Raw genomic sequence first — 21,885 nt, 5'->3', positions numbered from 1 at the left:
TGTTGAGACTTTTAAAAACTTTTGAAGCTGAATCGAATGCATTTTCACATTATGATATGGCTTCAGCTTATGGGGCCAGAGAGTGGACTGTGTCGGCTTGAAAAGAATGGTTCCCCCCATAAGCTCGTATATCTGAATGATTAGTTATCAGGGAACGGCAATGCTTTTGAAGGATTAGGAGGTATGGCTTTGTTGGAGTGGGTGTGACCTTGTTGGAGGAACAAAGTCAGTGAGGGTGGGTTTTGGGGTTTCAAAAGCCTAAGTATCTCTTTCATACTGCCATCTGAGGATTCTTCTTTAGCACCATGTTTACCTGCATGCAACTATGTTCCCCACCATGCTGATAATGAACTAAACCTCAAAACTGTAAGCAGGCCTCAATTAACTGTTTTCCATTTAAAGAGTTGCTGTGGTCGTGGTGTCTCTTCACAGCTACAGAACACTAAGACATTAAGTAACAGTATTAACAACAACAACAACAAACCCAAAAACCTGAAAGGAGCAAAGCCAAGGAGCTTGCAGTACAACAACAAAGCTGATATCTGAGTCATCAAGAGTCCCAGGACAAAGAGTTGGAAACAGCCTTGGTCCCAAGACTGCAAGCCGCCTCTGTGTTGAGGAGGTGGGAGTTAAGTATACATTTATTTTTACTGTGATTGTTCAGGACCACACTTTACAAAATGCCTTGTTTCCTTTACTGTTGTTTTGGAAAGGAAAGTTTTATTAAAATTGTTTTAGTTTTGAATACAGAGTAGTTCTATTAATTACGACTAATTTTGGAAAACTCTTGAGCTTTCATTTAACTGTTTGCCAAAACCTTCCGAAGTAAAGTGATATTCAAAGACAGTTATTAGACCAGATGTCTTAAAGACATTTCTGGGGTATTTACATTTGAAGATTCCATATTAATGAATGTCTGACTTAAATTCTAACCAAAAACTGTAACGTTATTCTTCGTATATTTTCGTTATAAGGATTAACAACCTTAGCTGCAGACAAATAAAATATTTAAGCTATTTATTTTTTTAAGAAAAAAGGTAGAGCTGAAGAAAAATGTGCATAATGGAGGAAAATGCCCCCAACTGTGTAAACAACTTAAATCTATAGATGCAAAAACAGAGATGAAGCAAAAATAAGCTCATTGATCACTGCACAGGCAACTGGAATAAAGGAAAGGTATTTAAAATAGGTAAATATATAGATAGCTCCTAGAATAAAGCATATTAGCATATTAAATATAAGATGATTATAGGATTAAAATTAAACTCTTGTGTTAGGGTTGCACACAGGGCTTTGTCTGCATGAGGCAAGCACTTTACAACTATGCAACAACATCCTGCGTGGAGCCCTCAATTAGCTTCTTAAATAAAAGCCAACTCTACAACTAAGGGCATACCTATACCAAATAAACAAGAAAAAGAAAGTAGAGGTTGCAATTCTGGTAAGAGAACAGTAGCTAAGAATCAATGCAAAAGATACTTTATGACATGAAACTAATAAAGATACAAATGTCTATTCACCAAATAATACTGCAACTGCCATTATAAAATAGATAATATACAAGAATACTTCAAAAAGCTGGAGAAGTTTGTTCTGTTACTGTTCTTTTGTTTTTTTGGGTTTTTTTTCTTTTTTGGTTTGTTGAGACAGGGTTTTCTGTGTAACCACTGTGGCTGTCCTGGAACTCTCTCTGTAGACCAGGCTGGTCTGGAACTCTGAGATCTGCCTGTCTCTGCCTCCCGAGTGCTGGAATTAAATGTGTGAGGCACCACTGCCCTGCCTCTGTTATTGTTTTTTTTAGACAGGGTCTCTAAGGCTGGCCGTAAATTCCTTATCCTCCTCCCTTTAGCTACCAGTGTTGGGATTATAGGCATCTGCCACCAATGCCTAGCAATTAGGAAATTTAACACACTACTTTCAGTAACCAGGAGATCAAACCAACAAAGAAACAGCCAACGGGGGCTCTAGATTTGTAACCTATACTGAACTTTGTATCCTGGTGTATCCTTTTGATGGGTAATGACAAGCATGAGTGTGAACAGCTTTCTGAGTCATGAGTCATTCTACTAAGTCATCAAGCGCAAAGTGGTCTTTGGGGCGCCCAAGTCCTCTGTCACTAAATACCAAGTCTTGGCACATAAATGATCTGCTAAAATTGATAACTTTCCTTACATTACTAGTAAAAGAGGCTAGGCTGGTGTGAGATGTTATGTGACACTGCATTGTCCACGAACACATTCAAACAGGTGAGAAAGCCAGATACTCTAGCATTACAATCGCAAATTAACTTCCAGCAACAACAAAACACATAAACAAACTGGCTCTCTGGATTGTCCTGCGATCTTCCACAGTAGGTGTGGTTTGATTTCTGATGCCTCATAACAGACTACTAATGGTATAAACCCATCTAACTTTCCATAATCCCATCTGACCGCCTTCATTCTCACTAGTTACCATCTCACACATCCTGGTGCCATGGACCTCTTCCTGCTGATAGTTGTGTTGCCATATACATCCTAAAATAGAAGTAAGAAACCTGGTATTCCTCATTTCTTTTCTCTCATCACACATATCAAATGCAGCAAACTTTCAATCTAAGCATACTTAAAGTCTCCCACACTTTCATATTTCCCAATCCTCAGCTTTAGCATTGGCTAATTTTCTCCTGTGTCTACCAAAAATGCACTACCAATCTGCCTATAACTCCACAATTCCCTAAAATCTGTACTTTCCTTACAAAATGTGAACTATGAATCCAGAATAATTTCAACCACTAATTCCTAATTTTGCTATCACCAATATAAAAAGACTAAGAGTCTTAATATTTTATCCAAGGCCCTGTATGACCTATAATCTGTTTGATCTCTGCCTTTATCAATTCAAATTTTATGTGTTTATTGCTCTGATTTAAAGGGAAAAAAATAGCAGGTTCATGAAAGGAGCCAACATAAGAATGTCTTTCAGAACTAGTTTTGCTAACTAGGAAAGAGAACAAGAAAGTTTCACAACCACAAATGGTGTGTGTGTGTGCGCACGCGTACATGCATGCACACTTAATTGGGCGTTGAAGTGGGAATGCATTAGAAGGGACAGAGCACAGGCGATCATGATGGGACCTTGAACAAAGGCAGCCTCCCTGCTTTAGTTCCCAAAGGAGTCTCAGTAGGAGAGTTAAAGGACAAATGACAGGGGTTCTGAAGCATGGAGCCTTAACAAGGGAGTTTCTGATTCTTATAGGTTGCCAGAGAGCGGACAGACTTCCTATCATGTGACCCACTTTGGTGGGGCCTGTGCACACAGGCAGGCACTAGGCAGGACCACAAGCTTCTCTTGCAGTTGCTAGCGAAGGGTGCTAAGGCTGCTTTCTTACCAACTTCCCACTGGGGTGGCCAGTAGGAGGTTTACTTTCACCCCAGGCCTGAGACATAGCAGGTGTCTGTCAGTACTTTGGTCTAAGAAGTGGACAGCAGATTTCAGGGAGAGAGGGAGACAGCCACAGGGTCTGTGATCTAATATCTGTTATACTTACACCACTTTGTTGGTTTTCCTCCCTTGCTTCTAAACTTCAAACACAAAGAATTTCGGGCTGAATTTTAGCACTTTCTAGAATACAGCCTTTCCTATGAAATCTTATTCAATGTCTAGGTTTTTATCAGTCCCTCATATTCTGCAAATTTTTAATCTATGCTGGAAAATACTCACAGAAAAAGTTCTATAATTCTGGTCACTTTCCTTTCCTTAGCTGTGCCTATTAGCTGTGTTCAAGTTTTCATCAACTTCAAATCTATTTTAAGAAAATAGTTCTGCTTACATAAAACTTCCCTACTATATAAGTCATACATTTTCTTAGCTGTCTGTTACAAGTATCAATTCTCACTTATCCATCTGAAAACCTTCTATAAACCTCACTCATTACCATGCAAAGCCCAAAGTTTCTAAACACAGGACCCAAGACTGCAGATAAACTCCCATCAAACTTTTGAGTCACTGTCTATTTGTACTCTCTAAAACCTCAAGGTATTCAAGTTCTCAATACCCTTCCTGGTGTTCCTGAAATGATGTTCAACCTGACAAAAACAAAAACAAACAAACAAAAACAAAACCTACTAGTCAACTCTATAACTTAGACAGAAATACCATCTCATAGAACTTTATAAATTAAACAAGTTGACATATATTATGGCAAGTGCAAAAAATAGTCTTCTATACATTTTAAACCAAAGATAGGCATCATCTTGACCACTCCTGCCATAATTACCTTGTACTTACAATGCTAGAAGTACTTCATTTTGTTGTGGGTTTTGTTTTCTTTTGGGATAAGTCTCACTAACTCAGGCTGGCCTTGAACTCCTGCTCCTACTCTCCCTCCCAAGCAGAAGGATTACAGGTGCAAACCACCACACATGGCTCTTATATTGTTCACTGCATATGTTACTTCCTAGGTGTTACTTTTAAAGTTGCCAAATAAAATCATATGGACTTCCATAGTTAGTACTCTGGCTATTTTTCTATTATACTTTCTTGTTTCTTTTTACACCATGTTGTGTGTTTGTGAGATCATGGTAGAGATCATGGACCTAGCTTTAATTCTGTCATGGCAATTATTTATTATGACCATAATGGTTCATAAAATTTTTACCATTTTATAGATAGTTGTGGTGTGGGAAGTTCTTCTGTATATGTGCTGCTTTTACTGATTAATAAAGAAGCTGCTTTCAGCCAATGACTTAGCAGAAGATAGCAAGGCTAAAAGAGATATGGAGAGAGAGAGAAGGAGAAGTCAGTGAGAAGCCATGGAACAGCCAGAAGAGAAAGAACCACCGACTGGAACCTTGCTAGTAGGCCACAAGCCTCATGGTAAAATACAAAATAAGAGGAATGGGTTATTTTAAGATAGAAGAATTAGCCAGAAATATGCTTAAGCTATTGGCCAAACAGTATTGCAAATAATATAGTTTCTGTGTGATTATTTCGAGTCAGGGCAGTCGGGAAATGAACTAGCAGCATCCGACAACCTAATTGTGCTTTAAAATTCACTACAGCAGACCCCCGTGGGGACAAGCTATAATACCCACATGGATGCCTACTGTGCTACAGCACAGCACAGAAATACTTACATATATAGACAGATGTATGTGTTTTCTTATTCATAGATATTAGATAGTTTAATTCACAAATTAGGCAGATTAATAAATTGACAAAAACTAATGATAAAATAGAGCAAAGATAGGCATATACTACAAAATTATTTTAAATATATTAATAAATTATTCTAAAGTTGTTCGTTTAATATTTTAAGACTGCAACTGACTACAGGTGACTAAAACTTTGGAAAGTGAAACCACAGAAAGAGATTGCTGTTCTTAATCACTTCAGGGACCAACAAATCAGCATACTTGCTGGAAGATTAAAAACAAAAATTACATCAATCTGATTTAAACTTACTCTCATTCTCCACCCCCTGCCCCACTATTCTTTAGCACTGCTTTTAGAAAACCCTTCTGGTAGCATCAAGAGACAAACCCCACAGTGACACCACTTCACTCACATTTATGTCCGTGTGGTATATGAGAACACATAGAGCTGGCAAAATCTGAGGAAAGAAGATAAACAGTCATGCTAGTTGATGGAAATGTCTTTATAAAAACAAATAATGACACAAAAAACAGTAACTACTTAAAATGTGAAATTTGTTTGAATATCTAATTTAATAAATTCAATTTGAAAATCAAAAACGTATTTCAAATGTTTAAAAGATCCAAATAAATCTAACAAAGATTAATACTCCTTAAAAGAAAGTCAAGTATTTTCAGAAACCTTATTTATGGCATAAAACGTCAGGTGAGAAGAATGGAGATGTTAGCATACAGGCATACATTGTAGTTACAAGAAATTTCCTTTCACAGTCATCATCGTCTAAATTTTTATTCAATAAGATGCTGGAGTAAAGTTAGTAAAACACTAACTTTAGTCAGGAAGATTACAACCAGCTGGGCAGTGGTGGTGCACGCCTTTAATCCCAGCACTTAGGAGGCAGAGGCAGGTGGATCTCTGTGAATTTGAGACCAGCCTGGTCTACAAGAGCTAGGACTGTTACACAGAGAAACCCTGTCTCAAGAAACAAAAACAAAAACAATTACAACCAGTGCAAGGTATAGGGTTTGTTTGCTGACCCCTGGGTCTAACAGATCTTCTACAAACCTAGAGCACCTGAGTAATGGCTGTTAGGCACTCACACTAAGAATAGACACTAGATAAAGACACAGCTTATAAAGATAGAGAGTCAATGACTCTCTAAACAGTTGAGCCAATAAAGGTTTTAAAGGATTTCTAAATTTTAAAGTAGAGCACATTTCTAAGAACACCAATTTTTTCAGAATTCAATGGACTGAATGCAAATTAACTCAAATTATTTGCATATTTCTTAGCATTAAATCCAAAAAGTAGTACAGCAAAACAAGGCTTCCTCCCTCCCCACTTATTTGAATTTGTGTTTTCTCTTCATGGAAACAGTCATGAAAAAATACATTAAATGGACTGGCATTCTTCTTGCTACTGTATAGCACTTAACTCTGACATATGGTACGTTATACTTAAAAACAGAAGAATTTTCAATAAAATCAGTATATGCTCATTATATATTTCCTGTGCATGAATACCTAAAGCATAATCAGGGAGATAAGCCATCTCGCCTTTACAATTCTGCATTTACCTCCTGAACTGTCTCCATAGGCGGTGGGGGGTCCTTATTCCTGCAGAGATTGACAATGACCCATGTGACGTTCCGAAGGAAGGTGATGGGAATGGAGGGATTGATGAAGGACAGAAGAGGTTTGACAACTCCCAGTGATATGACATAATCTCTACATTGAGGACCATCACCTACAGAAATGAAAATTGTATTTAAAAAAAAATTACAATCAGGATGGGAAAGTCTGAAATGTGTGCAATGGCTCATGTTGGGACACTGATGCTCTATGTTTCCTCACCATAGTCAGACATCAAGTGCTGCTTTCCATGATTTTGATTTGGGGAACACAAATTTAACCACTACCAACACAAATTATATATTCCTTTTACACTTAAGAACCACCTTACAAATGTTTATGAATACAGTCAACTCATATGAAATTCAGAGGAAACATAGTGTGTAATGACTATGCCAATGTAGGAAAAAAAGTTAATTTAAGATTTTCAACTAAAGCCTTTTCAAATCCAAATTCAGCTTACCTATAATGTTTCCCAAAGCCCACACCGCTTGTTCACAGACATTCTGATGTGGGGAATGGAGGAGTCGCAGAAAAAGGGGCACTGCATCTGTGTGTAATAAAAACTCAGTTATCTGACGTGGTCACAGATTTCTACCCAAGCAAGTCAATAAAGTAGTCACAGGTCAGACACACTATAGCTGTCCAACTACAGTTCACTGTATAAACAGGGCAAGGATACATAAAAATAACTAATTTCAGTACTTTTAACCTGGTAATACTTTAACAATAAAGTACCAAACAGAGCCCAAAGCATACTACTGATGCCATCAACTAAAAAAAAAAAAAAGCACAAAATCTTCCCTATATTTAATTTTTTAAGTTCCCATCCCAAACATGTATCCTGAAATCATCATACTTATTTTCAATAAAATTCCTCAGAACCAACTAACCAGATTTACCAAGTAATGTAAAATAACCATATTTCTTATTCTTTCTATCTTCATTTTTATGTGTATGGGTGTTTGGCGTATATGTATATCTGTGTACCACAAGTGTCTGTGGAAGCCAGAAGAGGGTGTTTGATGCCCTAGAACTAGAGTTAAAGATTGCTGCGAGCTACTATGTATGTGTGTGCTAGGAAAGGATTCCCTGGGAGAGCAGGCAGTGATCTTAACACCTCTCTCGTCTCTAAATTTCTTATTCTATTAAACCCTACACATTATCACCATGACCAACCTCAAGATAAGTTCACCTTTTCTTAAACTTTCTACTCTTGTGCCAGCTCCAGGATATTTAGGCTTTACCTGTACACTACTAAAACTTACTAGGCCTTTTTGTTAAAAAAAATTCATACTTTAAAAGAATGTATCACTGGTAAGTATATATTACTTTTTAGCACTTTTGCAGAACTACATGTTCATCAACCCTCGAAGAGCTTTCCGATCTCTAGCAATCACTAACCACTTACTATTCTATTATTCAGAACCCCAGAACCAGGCAAACATTAAATAGCTGCCTTTTCTGTTTATGCATTTCAGAGAATCACACATACTGATTTCTTTCATTATGTGACATTTTTTTTAAAGATTTATTTATTACGTATAGAGTGTTCTGCCTGCATGTATCCCGGCAGGCCAGAAGAGGGCACTAAATCTCATTACAGATGGTTGTGAACACATGTGGTTGCTGGGAATGAACTCAGGGCCTTTGAAAGAGCAGGCAATGCTCTTAACCACTGAGCCATCTCTCCAGCCCCCACTATGTGACTTTTAAGTGCGCCTCTAATGTTACAGGTACCGATGCTTTATTCTTCTAGACTGTTAAACAGTATTTTGTTGCACACATTTTATCGATGCATTAATAGAGGACTTCTGAATCACTATGACTGATGCTGCTGTGAACACCTGTCACCTGTGCACCCATCACTGTATGCATGCTTTCTCTCTCCATTTCATCTAGGTGTAGAACTGGGGACACATGGTGAACTCCATGAGGAGCTTTTAAAAACTAATATTCAAAGCATTTACATTTCCACCACTGATAAATTGTTTATAATGAAAATCAAACGCTGTAGTTAACCTTACCTCCTAGTTTCTATTAAAAACTTGTTCATAGCCAGGCAGTGGTGGCGCATGTCTTTAATCCCAGCACTCGGGAGGCAGGGGCAGGTTGATTTCTTTAAGGCCACCCTGGTCTATATAACAAGTTTCAAGTTAGCCAAGGCTACACAGTGAGGATGTGTGTAGTGGCATATTATTTACGACCAGAGGCAAAGCTAAAGCCACTAGAGGTCAGGCAACGGTGACACACAACCTTAATCCCAGGATTTGGGAGACGTAAAGTCAGATGAATCTCTGAGTTCAAGGCCACCCTAGGCTACACAAGATCAATGCAGAAACAAATCCAGGTGGTGCCCTTAATCCCAGCACTAGAGGGAATAAATCTGCGGTCACCCAGCCTTGGTAAAGGTAAGACTTTTAGTGACTTGGCTATTTTTGCTTTTCTGGTTTTTAGGTTGAACCCCAATATCAGTATTCATGATACAGACCTATCTTACAATTCAAAAACAATTTTTTAATTAGTATATATAAACCAGGTCTAACACCTGTAATCCCAGAACTTATAACACTAAAGCAGGAGTATCCTGAGTGTAAGGTCAGCTGGGGACTATACAGAAAGCTCAAAGACAGACCTGGCTACACAGCAAGACCCTACCCTGCCCACCCCCCCAAAAAAGTATATGCCATAACATGAAAAGGCTTAAGCTACTCAGCACACTCAGAAAGTAGTATTTAAAACAAGACTTTTCAGTCCTTATTAGGGGATAGTCTCCACCCTGAAAGATAATAGTCCATTTTCTTTTTGGGTCCAAAGTAAGAATTATTTTTATGACAGTTTAATACTGAAGGAAAAGAAATCATTAAAGTAACATAAAAACTTATACTGTAACTTTAAAGTATTCTGAGATGAAATTCAGTCTTTAGTATAAAACCCTGTGTCATCATTAAAAAAGAAAGATTTGACTTACTAGACTGTACAACAGCTTGAGTCTGTGCAGAGGTTCCTGATGCTATATTAGTTAGTGCCCAAGCAGCTTCAAACTGTAATGAAGGACTGTTAAAAAACAAAATAATCCTTTTAGACATGGAACTATCACCATAACTTATAAGCCTCAAATCCACACAAGCACCATACCTGATCTTTCAATTTCACTTGTTATATTCACCACTGGCTGCCACCTCTACCTAAGCATCTGACTGCTTCTCAGTTACTACAAACCTGCCTTCTTTATGTCCACTGATGGTTGCAATACTTAGCCAATTATGTCTCATGACTCTTCCTCAACATTCCTAGCCTTAGAGAGTAACCCACTATCACTGTACTAGCCAAAGTTCTCGCATCAGGTCAATACCAGCTGCGCCCTCCAGACTACTCACAACTGGGACTCTCACCTGAGTACACTATCATTTGGGTTACATTACTAACTGTAGTTATTAAAGCCTGTATAGTTAGTTCTACAGCTAAAGCATTATGATCTGAGACAGTCATGGAAGAGCTAACAAAGTAAAAATCAAGTTCACTGTTCTAAATTTTAATTTAATTGGCAGGCACTGACACTCTATGCTAAAAAGGGTATCATGGGTGGGATGATATGTATGGACAACAAGAAATGGGGCTAGAAAGCTGAAGTTAAGGATGAACAAAAATAAAACTGTGATCACGTAAATGTTGGTGGGATATGGTGACTATCTCAAATGTTCTAGGGTTCACAACTTGGAATTTATTCTGCTGAGAAGAGTAAAGCCAGGCATAGTGACACACACCTTTAATCCCAGCATTTGGGAGACAAGTGTAACTTTGTGAATTGGAAGCTAGCCTGGTCCACATAGTAAGCTCCAAGTGAGCCAGGGCTACACAATGAAGACCCTGTAGAAAGAAAGGAAAGAGAGAGAGAGAGACAGAGAGAGAGAGACAGAGAAAGAGAGACAGAGAGAGAGACAGAGAGAGAGAGAGAGAGAGAGAGAGAGAGAAGGAGAGAGAGAGAGACTGACAATCAGAAGAAAGGAAAGTAATGGAAAAAAATAAAAACAGGTGCAATTTTAGATACAAGCAAGAGAGGGGCAGAGGGAGAATGATAAGTTCATGGACTGCCTGAGCTACAGAGAAATTCAAAATGGCCTGCCCAGGTCAATGAACAAAACCACAACTCAAAAGTAAAAACAGAAGCAACAGCTAGAGATACAGTCCAGTGGCAGAGTACTGCCTGCCTGGTATAAGGATCCAGTAGGGGCATAGGAGGATGGGGGTCAGAGTCAGAGTCAACAGCATGTAAAATGGATAAAAGAGGTTAAAGGCTTCTACAGGAGAGGTCTGTTAAAAAGAAGTAACAAAGATAGAAGAATATAATGTCAGAAACAGTGGAATAGGAAGACATATAGCCAAAAATATAAAATAAAAAAGAAATGAGCTCAAAACTAGGGAATGAGAAGAAAAATCTCTATACAAACATGGAAGTAAGGAAAACAAATGATCAGCTTTAGCAGCAGTGCAGATGGAAAATACCTGTTACGTGCCATAAAGAGCAAGTAGAAAACGGAGCAGACGGAGCTGACCGGATCAATTCTGGCAGAAAGCAGGGAATGAGAAGGTAGGAAAGGCAGACTGGGGAGTGGACATTAACAGGATGCTGTAACAGGAAGCAACAAACAATCTAGACTTCCCTAACTAGAATGGGAGGAATTAGCAAACTCCTGTGGAGAACTTAGGAAACACTGGAAATGGGGGCCATGAATGGAAAATGGGAAGATACAAAAAGTAAAATTTCAAGGCCAAGGAAAGTCTTCTAAAGGGTCATATGGGAAAAAAGAAGAGAGAGAAAAGATATAAAAACAGCTGAATGAAGCAAATAAACAAGGTAGAATATTTTGTTTAAATTGTGTACATTTTCTCACAGCCACCTAATTTTTACAGATGGGATGACTGAGGCTCAAAAGTCAGTTGGATTCTGGTCAACAACAAGTCTAGATTTAGACCAGGATCTCTATGGCTCTGACGTCTAACATGCCTTTTACACTTTAACACAGCTTTCCATGAGAAACCATAAAGTCATTATCTAAAAGCACTGGCAATTTTCTATTCATGACTTGGGCGATGGCTCTGAAATTATTCATTAAGTTGTTTATATTTTGTCCTATTTTTTGTTAATTTGTTTCCTAGACACACTCCCACAAACTATATCCCAAAGGCTATATCAAATAGACAGGAATGGAAGGACCAGAGCCAGGAACCAAGAACAAAAAAGGAGCCTTGCTGGCAGATGTAAGATGGAATTTAATCTTTTAAACAGCTGGAATAAAAGTTATCTTTACTTTCTGCTATGGAAAATATACGGCAGTTTTTTTTAAGGTGTTAAGTATAGTGACACATCTTAATCAAAGTATCTCTTAATCCCAAAGAGACTGAGACTTTCCAGACCTCACAGCTCAATTGATAATCCCTCCTGAGATCACTTAAGACGGTGTACTTAACCAGCTACCCTTTTAGGAGTTCTGCGTCTTTAAATTTAATTTGCCTTTAAGAGAACAATGTAACCAGCCTTACTAGGCCTTGGATTGTTCATGCAATCAGCAACTTTTACAACTTAAGCTAATGCATAGCTTTAATCTTAGTATTCCTCCATGCTCCTGACCCAGAATTGTGTGTGTGTGTGTGTGTGTGTGTGTGTGTGTGTGTGTGTGTGGTATCACTTGCTGAAAACACCAGACAGATTTAGAAGCAACCTTATATGACAAATATCCACCATAAATGTTGAAAACAATTTGTGGATATAGCTTGATCACGTGTTTGCAGTATTGTTTGCCTGAGTTAGTTGAATTCCCCATCCCTTTCTTAACGCCCTGTTTTCTGTGCTGACCAATACAGAGCAAAAGTCATTTGTTAGGAACAGACACAAGGATAGGGGCATATTCAGACACATATAGATCAGACAGGCAACAGGGACAAATCAGACCCATACAAGAGGTAGATTACAGATGGGCCAGCAACCACAGTATACAGATAGATGAAAGACACAGGAAGAATATTGGAAATAGAAATTTGGGCTTACTCTTTGTCAAGTTAATCTAAAAGGAAGTGGCTTTGTTTTCATTCCCTATAGCACCATCATTGCATTTTAATGTTTGCTGAGGTTATCTTCAACGCATTAACAGACACAGTTAAAGCCTAGAGGTAGAGGGAGGATTGCAGCTACTGTGGAAGCATAAGGTGTTTGCAGTATTGTTTGCCTGAGTTAGTTGAATACAACGAACAAATACAAAAAGTCCTTATCGGCAGCACTTTTATTTTTATTTAATCAACTAAAACTTTCTTGGATATTTAGCAAAAAAACTTTTTCAGGCCATATGTTCTAGATGCAAAAATAGTATTTGTTTTAAAGAATTATGGGGTTCAAACCAAGTTAATTCAAACTGAAGGAGCTTAATGCACAGCCCTGAGAAATGTCTATGTACAAATGGACTGCCCTCCCTTCTCTTCTGGGTAAGCAGCGCTCCCTCGCATGATACGGGACAACTAACCATGGCTGGAGTGTACTACCCAGAGGATCGGTGATCTGCGGGTCTATTCCCAGGGTAAGGAAGAGCCACATGGTTCTGGACATCATTCATGCTGACTAGTCATGAGGCTAATCTATATATAGAATCATAAGCAAATGGTGCCTCAAATACAATTTGTGATGTTTAAATACCATCAGAGAATAAGAAAATTACATAGAAATGTATGACAATTTAAAGAGTATAGCACCTGCTATATATATATAAAGAATATATAGCACCTGCTCAAGGCTTGAGTTTTTTCTACAGTACCTCAAAACAAAACAAATCCAAGCTCAGTAAGAGCAAACCACCACCAAACCATTTAGTAAAATATCAATTTTAAATTTAAATTAACTGGAAAAAGTGAGCAGGCAAATCCAGACTTACTTATCATCCCTTTCTAGACATTTGACTAGAATTGGTAAAATCCCAGATTTTATTAGGTCATCAATTGGTGGATTTCTGTCACTGGATAATAGTTTCCTATAAAAAGAAACATAAGATTAATATTTGTTGTAGCTCTCAAACTATGAACATAAATATACTCTACTTCCCCACTTCTGCACAGTCAGCTCCAACACCATAAGGTGCGGATCAGCTCTTACCTTGCTGCCTGGACAGCACTCAACTGGACTACAGGGTTATCACTTGTAGCATTCTGCAACAACAAGTGTATATTTCAGACATTTATAAAAAAAACTTATTTAAAACCATTTCAGGATGGTAGTATTAAATTAATAACTTACCTGCAATATAGCTTCTAGTGTTACATTTTGCTTAAAAAGAAAGAAAGATAGTTCAGCAGAGAATATTAACAAAACTATTTATTAGTCTATCAGGTTATGAATTACTATGCCTTGTAATTATCACTATCTGATTTTTGTTAAATTTGAAAATAACATCCCCTGGTCATGACGAAAGTATTTACAGACACATTATAAAAACAAGGGCAAGACTTACTGCTTTAAAATCAGCATCGACATCTGAATCTTCTAAGCTTTCTTCCTGGGGAACATTTCTCTTTTTCAGTAAGTGTTCATCTCTTTTGTTCTGAAAGGTAATAGATAAATGTTTAAGAGCTCATGAAGGCTGTTGTTAATAAAATTGTATTTGGTGCCAAATTAATTAACAATGAACTTGTTTAATTCCACTGTTTCTGTGCCATCTCCATCCCCAGCTCTTCAAGCACCAAGTGTTCTGACCAACATTCTAAGGGTACTTGAGGTACAGAACTATGCATCAAGCAGTTTTCATCTACCTACTGCTAACAGCTGCCTGAAGCAATTTATTAAGAAGATCTTAGGATAAGTATTAATGCCTAGTTGCAAGTTGGGGGGCATAAGAAATTATTAAATGTCGTATGAATTAGCCACAGTGCCATGTATGGAAGAGGTCAGAGAAACACTTTTGGGATTCAGTTTTCTCTTCTGCTCTTATGGATACCAGGAATTGAATGAAGGTGGTCAGGCTTGTGCTGCAGGTACTTTGACTGACTGACCATCTTGCCAGTCCAGATTAAACCCTTGCTACCTAAATTTTACAAACAAGAGTTCCTCCTATCCTACATTTCATGACACCCAAATTGTTCAGAATGTTAACTATGCCATTTCAAGTATTATTTAACAGCAATAAATTTTTAACTTAAAATTTGAATAAACTTCTGGTACCCAATATTTGTGGATCTTTTCGATTCTGAAGAAAAGTTATTTAAATATCCTTAATATTCATGGCAACATTCAGAATAGAAAATGAAAACTACATACACATGTGCATAACACTAACTTCTGTTCTATGTACAAGCCAGCACATGCAAACACAATGACGTCTATATGGTCATCATTCTTCCTTAGTAACTACACAAATAACCAACAGTAGCTACCTTTTAAACTACAGTACCTCACAGATGGCAAAGCCCCTGATGGATATATATGAAGGTATAGTGAAAACAACGGTGGGTGGCGCTCTCTGGTTTTTTGTTCTGTTATGTTTATTTGGTGTGAGGCAGTTACTATGGACAGAACCTGGGGCTTTGTACATGCTGGGCAAGCACTCTATGACTAAGCCATACATGCAGATCTCAGATGGTATTTTTGGAAAAATGACAAAACGTGCTACCAACAGTACAAATTAACTCTGTGTGCTCCCTGGTCTGATGCAGGGAAAAAGAAAAAAAACAATTATCCCCTTGCATTATTCCTAATCAAACTAAATAACTTTAGAAAAACCAGAAAAACCCTAAACTACCATTTAATAATAACAGTAATAAAGCCTGCATGCTTCCAAGATGAAGTCACTAAAGATGAGAAAGACTGGGGACCAGTCCTACAAGAAACGCAGTATGTGATCTTGGATAGGCTCTTTGACTTACAATTTGCAAATTCTGAGTCGACTCTACTGATTAGAAGATGTAATCCTATGTTAACCTGATAAATGTACTATTACACAGAAAAGTCTCTTTCTATGGATACTAAAGGTAATAGAAAATCCTGTCATTATTTATAGCTTGTTCAAAGAAAAATACATGTGTATCTAATATATAAATAAAAGAAAGCAAACATGGAAAAGTGCTAACAATCCAAGGAAGCTATGTGCCACAAGCATGTACAATGGTTTTTATATTTTGTATTTCTTGCAATTTTAAGTTTCAAACTACAAACCTGAAATTGCTTCCCAAAAACTAAAATTAATTCCATTTACAAGTTTAAATAAATTAACTTTCAGCACAACTATCATCCTGGCTAGTTTTTTTTTTTCCCCTTTTGTCAACTTGACACAAGATAGATGGACTCTCAGTTAAGAAAATACCCCCATAAGATCTGTCTGGAGGCAAGTGAGAGGCATTGTCTTGATTGATGGTTGATATGGGAGAGTCACTGCTAGCAACGCTACCCTCAGCTGGTAGTCTAGGTGCTCTAAGAAAGCAGGAGGAACAAACACAAGGGGCAAGCCAGTAATTATCAGCCCTCCTCCATGGCCTCCACTTCAGTTCCTGCCAACTTGCCTACATGACTGACTACAAGCTAGAAGATGAAATAAACCCTCTTTCCCCCAAGTTGCTTTGGTCATGGTGTTTCCCCAAACTATTCTAACCCTGATCCCTTCTATCTTCATCCTGGTTCACTTCAGCTTCTCAGCACCTGAGAAGTTAAGCGCCCAAATCTCTCAGGAATCTTACTCCATTTATCACTCCTACTATTCCAGGATAAAAATAGATCCCTGTCACAGAATAGCACTTTTCATCATAAATAACATGTCTGCTTTCGTAGGTGCACCCTTATGTACTTAGGGAAAAGCTTCCTATACTTTTCATTTGGATAGACAGTGCCTCGCTAGGTAGTCCTCACTGGCCTGAAATTTGCTATCCCTATCAATCCAGCCTGAGACTCTGATGTGCCTCCCTCTGCCTTAGGACACTAGAATAAGGTGTGTGCCACCACACTGGACAAACCATCTTTCTATACCTAAATTGTTATATTTCTTTTCAATTATGATGTTTAATTCACTAAATCGTGTACCTTTGTATCAACCTTCCACCTTCTTCTGCAAATGTGAAACAACCCACTTTTCAATGTGAAACTACCCTTTTAATTCTTGGACTCAGTTTATAAAGATGTCATTTAATTACTCTTCCTCTCCCAAGTGGAAGTAGCTGACAAGCATATTTTCTGGAACTGTCTCATCTAGTGCTCCCGTGATAGTTTTTGTTTCATAAAAGTGGAGAACTTTCCAATTGCCAATCAACCTCCTCCCCTAAACTTTCTAGAAATAGTCGTTACGCATCTTTAGTTCTTTAGAAACACCATGGCTGCTCCTGACAACACAGAGAACAAATGAAACTGATTGGCTGAACTGAAAGGCTTGCATTGTATATCAATCAGTTCATATAAGCAAAGTTCCTAAGCTTTGACTGATTGGTGAAAATTGTAACTGTACCTTAGCATTTGTTAATGCTTGTAATTTTTGTGCTTATAAGCCCCATTTTTGCTCCTGCGTGGTGCTGTCAGGAGAACAAGGCTCCCGAATACTTGTCCTGCAGCTCTAATCAACCAGAGACCTGCTTATTTGGTGAATTATTCAAATCTTTGGAACCTGTAAGCGTTGTCTCTTTCCTTCCTCATGGTTCCTAACAGGCTAGGGGTAAAATCTGCACTACCTTGCCAACCCTTAAACTCCTTGGAACATTTCTCCAAGGAATCATGTGATCCTTTTTTAGGATATCAGTAACCAAGAGGTAGTAAACTAAGTACTCTGGAGGCTGAGGCAAGTAGATCGCTTGAGTTCAAGAGCAGCCTGGACTGCACAGTGAGTTCCAGGACACCCAAAGATATATAGAGACCCTGTCTCAAAACACACACACACACACACACACACACACACACACACACACGCAAACACACACGGAAGGAAGGAAGGAAGGAAGGAAGGAAGGAAGGAAGGAAGGAAGACAGGCATCTAAAAAAATTTTCTAAAAAAACAAATCAGAATACAACAAAACAAAACCAAAGAAATAGCGCAAGAAACACAGCTGCAGGGACATTCCCATTCACACACACAGACATTCCATTAAAACACAAAATAGGAAATGACAGAATATAAGTAAAAAATCTGGGGGCACTAGGCAAAGCATTAAGTTAAATACCATTGTGTTTGTTTTGTGTTGGCTATCTGTTGCTAGACACGGGGCCTGCCCTTAAGTTTGATTTGCATACCCAGAGGAACTCCATTGGAGAAAACCAATTTTTCCTTTGCAAGCAGTTAACAACTGGAGATGGCTTTCTGTGTTAGGAATGGGAACTTCTGTCCACTTACACTCTCAGTACTGAGAACCCCATCTGACTTAAACCAATGCAGGCCCTGTAGCTGCTGCCATGGTCTGAGTTCATATGTGTGTCAATCCTGCTGTGTCTAGAAGGCCTTGTTTCCTTGGTATTTCCCATCCCCACTGATTCTTAAAATCTTTCTGCCTATTCTTCCATCAAGTTTCATGAGACCTGAAGGGAAGTATTTGACAAAGACATCCCATTTAGGACAACATGTTCAAAGTCTCTCACTTTATACACACTGTCCAGTTGTAGGTCTCTGAATTTGTCTCCATCAACCACAAGAGAAAGCTTGGGTATAGCAGAATGTCATTAGCAGTCATTTTATTGCTACATTCCTTTAGCAGACAGTGGTATCTGGTACCCCCTTGGGTCTAGAACCTATGTAGTCTCAGGTTCTTGGGCAGTGTCAGCATGGTCTCCATCTCATGAAAAAGGACTTCAATCCATTGTGGTTGTTACTTCCACAACTTGTTCGCCACACCACTGCACCAGCACATCCTACAGGCAGGACACTGCTGTAGACTGAACGTTTGTAGCTGGGCTGTGTGTTATCTTTCCCTCTGGTAATATACAGTTACTTTCCAGTACGATGAACTCTAGTCCATAGGGGTGAAGGTTCTAGGTAGGCACCAGCTCAATTTCTCTGTACAATGAGTTATGTAGTTGCTGCCTTCAGCAACAGGGCCTCACCATCAGTTTGTGGAGAAAAATCAACAGCGTTAGAAATCACATTGGTAGTTTGAGGATTTCCATAGGTTCCCTTAGCCAATAACTCAATTAGATGCAACCATTTCCAGCAAAGATTTCATTTGGCTGCAAGAAATGTCTCGTTGGGGCTTTGTCTCCCCTGCTACATGGTGACATCATTTAGATTTCATTCATAAACAGGTGTTTAAAAGCCTCTACTGTAGTAGTTTTTCATACAGCACCTCAAATGGTCCTTAGTGTAGTTGTCCCTCTTCCATCTCCTTCCTTCCCCCCTCTTCCCTTCCCCACATTTGATTTTCCCATTCTAGTCTTTCCACTTCTTTCTTTAATGTCTTAAAGTTTTTATTATACAAGTCTACCATATGTTTGGTTAGTTACCCCCCACAAAAAACTTTTGAGGCTATTGTTAAAGATATTGTGTTTCTGATTTATCTCTCAGTCCTTTTGTCATTTATTTATTGGAAAGCTACTGTTAAGGATGTTCGCTTTTCTTTGCATTTGCTGAAGGTATTTATCAGCTGTGAAAGTTTAGTGTCATGAGTTTTTAGAATCATTTATGTATATGATCACATCATCTGAATACAAAGATATTTGGACTTCTTCCTTTCTTATTTTAATCTCCTGAATATCTTTCAGTTGTCTTCTAAGTACTAAACTAAATAGATATGGAGAAAGTGGATGACCTTGACTTTTTTCTGATTTTAGCAGAAAGGCTTTGATTTTTTTTTTCTCCATTTAGGTTGATGCTGGCAGTGATGCTATAAATGACCTTTATTATGTTGACATATGTCCTTTATATCCCTAGTCTCCAGGAATTTTATCATGACAGGATATTGGGTTTTATCAAACCCCTTCTGCATCTAATAAAGCAATCAGATGGTTTTTGTCTTTCTACACTGAATCCATCTGGTCCTGGATTGGCTTTGGTTGGGAGACTTTTAATTACTGCTCTTATTTCACTAGAGTTTGTAGATCTGTTTAAGTTGCTTATCTAATCTTGATTTAATTTTGGTAGTGGTATGTATCAAAAATTTTATTCATTTCTTTGAGATTTTCTAACTTGATGAAATAAAGTTATTTTAAGCATGTCATCACAGCTCACTATTTCCCTCGTTTCTGTTTGTTCCCTTTTGTTTTCTTGTTGATCTTGTCTATTGTCTGTGTGGATGTGTCTTTCCTTAGTTTGGGGAAGTTTTCTTCCATGATTTTGTTGAAATTTTGTTCTGTGTCACTGACTTTGAACTGATTCTTCTCCCTCATCTATGACGCTAATTCAAAGACTTAATGCTCTCCACGGTGGCTCACATCTCCTGTATGTCCCAACATTTCCCTTGTTATTTTAAATTTTTTTCAAATTCCTTACTTATTTGATCTAGACCCTCTACTTTATCTTCCATTCCTGACATTCTATCTTCTAAGAGTACTGGTATTCTTTCTTTTGCTTGATTCATTTTACTTTGAAGGCTTTCCTTGAGTTTTCTAGTTGATTCAATTCTATTACCACACCAGTTTGTTCAATTCCATTACCATCTCAGCTTGAATCTCTTTAATATTTCTATCTTCTTATTAAATCCCATTCTCCAATCCTGAATTGTTTTGTCATTTCGACCAGTCTTGCATTTGTGTTTTCTTGGGCATCAGTCCTTTATTTTCCCTAAGTTCTTTCACCTTAATTTCACTAAATTGTTTCTTTAAATATTCTTTAAATTCCTTGAATTCTCGGATAAAGTTTATGATTGTACTTTTAAATGAAGTCTGAGTTCTGGGCTCACCAAGGTAATTCTTGCTGGAAAACATGTCTATTAAGTTTCAGAGAGATGACATTGGCTTGATCTGTCATATGGTTGGTATTTTTGCAATGAGATATGAGCATGTGGACCTTTCGGTTGTTGTTAGTTCTGAGTATAACATGGATAAGAGCAGACGAGGGATATATGGGTAGGTTGGGCCTTGAGGGTGCAAATGGCTCAGGTAGAATGAAGTTAAATGAATGGACAAAGGGGACTGGGCTGGTGTACAGGATGTGCTTCCTGGCCCATGCCTAGAGTGTGGGTGGAAAGGTTGGGTGTGAAATAGAAAAAACCTATGGGCTAGGGGACAGTTAGGAAGAGTCCTGGAAGAAGCCTAGAGATTAGTATGGCACAGGCAGGTGAGGCTAGACTAGACCAAGGTACTATATGTGGAGGTCAGGGAAACTCACCTGGCTAGATCCTAGAAAAGGAAGGGAAGTTCTGGCAGGGTAAAAAGGTTGGATTTGGTGCAGAAGGGGCCTGAGGGTGGTAGCAGGTAGGGCATGTTTGAGTGGAAGCCTAGAAGGTGCTTCAAGAACAAGTGGGGTGGCCAGTACTGGATGTGGGAAATGGGCTAGATCTATTAGGTTGGGGAAGTGTGGATGGAAAGGCCAGAGACTCACCCACAGCTTGTCTTTTTATAGATTATGATTTTGTAACCCACTCATAAGTCTATGTCTGGCCCTAGATTATGAACATTTCCTTTATTTTTTTCTACAAATTTTATACTTGTATGTTTAAATGTATTACCTGAGTCTGAATTTTGCATATAGTATGATGTCTGGGTTGAGGTATATTTTTGTTGTTTTTTAAAATATTATTATTTATATAAATGTTTTACTTGCATATTATGTTTATGTACCATGCATGTGCCTGATTCCCAGAGGCCAGAAGAGGGCAACTAATGTTCTCGGGCTGTAGTTACAGATGGCTATGATGTACCACGTGGGTGCTGAGACTCAAGATCATCTAGAAGAGCAGCTGGTGCTCTTAACCACTGAGCCACCACTCCAACAACCTGAGGTGCTATATAGGTGTTCAGTTGTTTGGTGCCCCTTGATGAGAAGGGTATCCATCTTCCATTGAAATGGTTTGTACTGTTACCAAAAATCAGCTGGGGACTAAGGCTATGGGTTGGTGGCAGAGGCTTAACATGTGCTCCCTAGGTTCAATTCATAGAACCATTAAATACATACATAAGCAAGAAATCTACAGGGGACTTGGGTCTATTTCAGAGTTTACCTCTGTTCATGGATCTGTG

The 21,885-nt window shown here is 38.3% G+C and overlaps 1 protein-coding gene across 1 annotated transcript in view; it reads right to left on the bottom strand.

Moving 5' to 3' along the window:
• LOC121459480 (importin subunit alpha-4-like) overlaps window positions 1–21,885 on the bottom strand; it is a 72,463-nt gene that overhangs the window by 13,578 nt on the left and 37,000 nt on the right. Inside the window, exons 3-10 of the mRNA XM_041669302.1 lie at window positions 14,264–14,353; window positions 14,050–14,079; window positions 13,909–13,961; window positions 13,691–13,786; window positions 9,739–9,824; window positions 7,231–7,317; window positions 6,713–6,882; window positions 5,549–5,593 (exon numbers count right to left, since the gene is read on the bottom strand). Of these exons, the coding sequence (XP_041525236.1) occupies window positions 5,549–5,593; window positions 6,713–6,882; window positions 7,231–7,317; window positions 9,739–9,824; window positions 13,691–13,786; window positions 13,909–13,961; window positions 14,050–14,079; window positions 14,264–14,353 (657 nt within the window). The remainder of the gene's footprint in view (window positions 1–5,548; window positions 5,594–6,712; window positions 6,883–7,230; window positions 7,318–9,738; window positions 9,825–13,690; window positions 13,787–13,908; window positions 13,962–14,049; window positions 14,080–14,263; window positions 14,354–21,885) is intronic.

This window comes from Microtus oregoni, unplaced genomic scaffold (assembly GCF_018167655.1).
Source record: "Microtus oregoni isolate MIOR12 unplaced genomic scaffold, Mior012 000001F_ref0000356, whole genome shotgun sequence".
Lineage (NCBI taxonomy): Eukaryota > Metazoa > Chordata > Mammalia > Rodentia > Cricetidae > Microtus > Microtus oregoni.
Note: the sequence above shows the minus strand (reverse complement) of the source record. Positions and strands in the feature narration are given on the sequence as shown.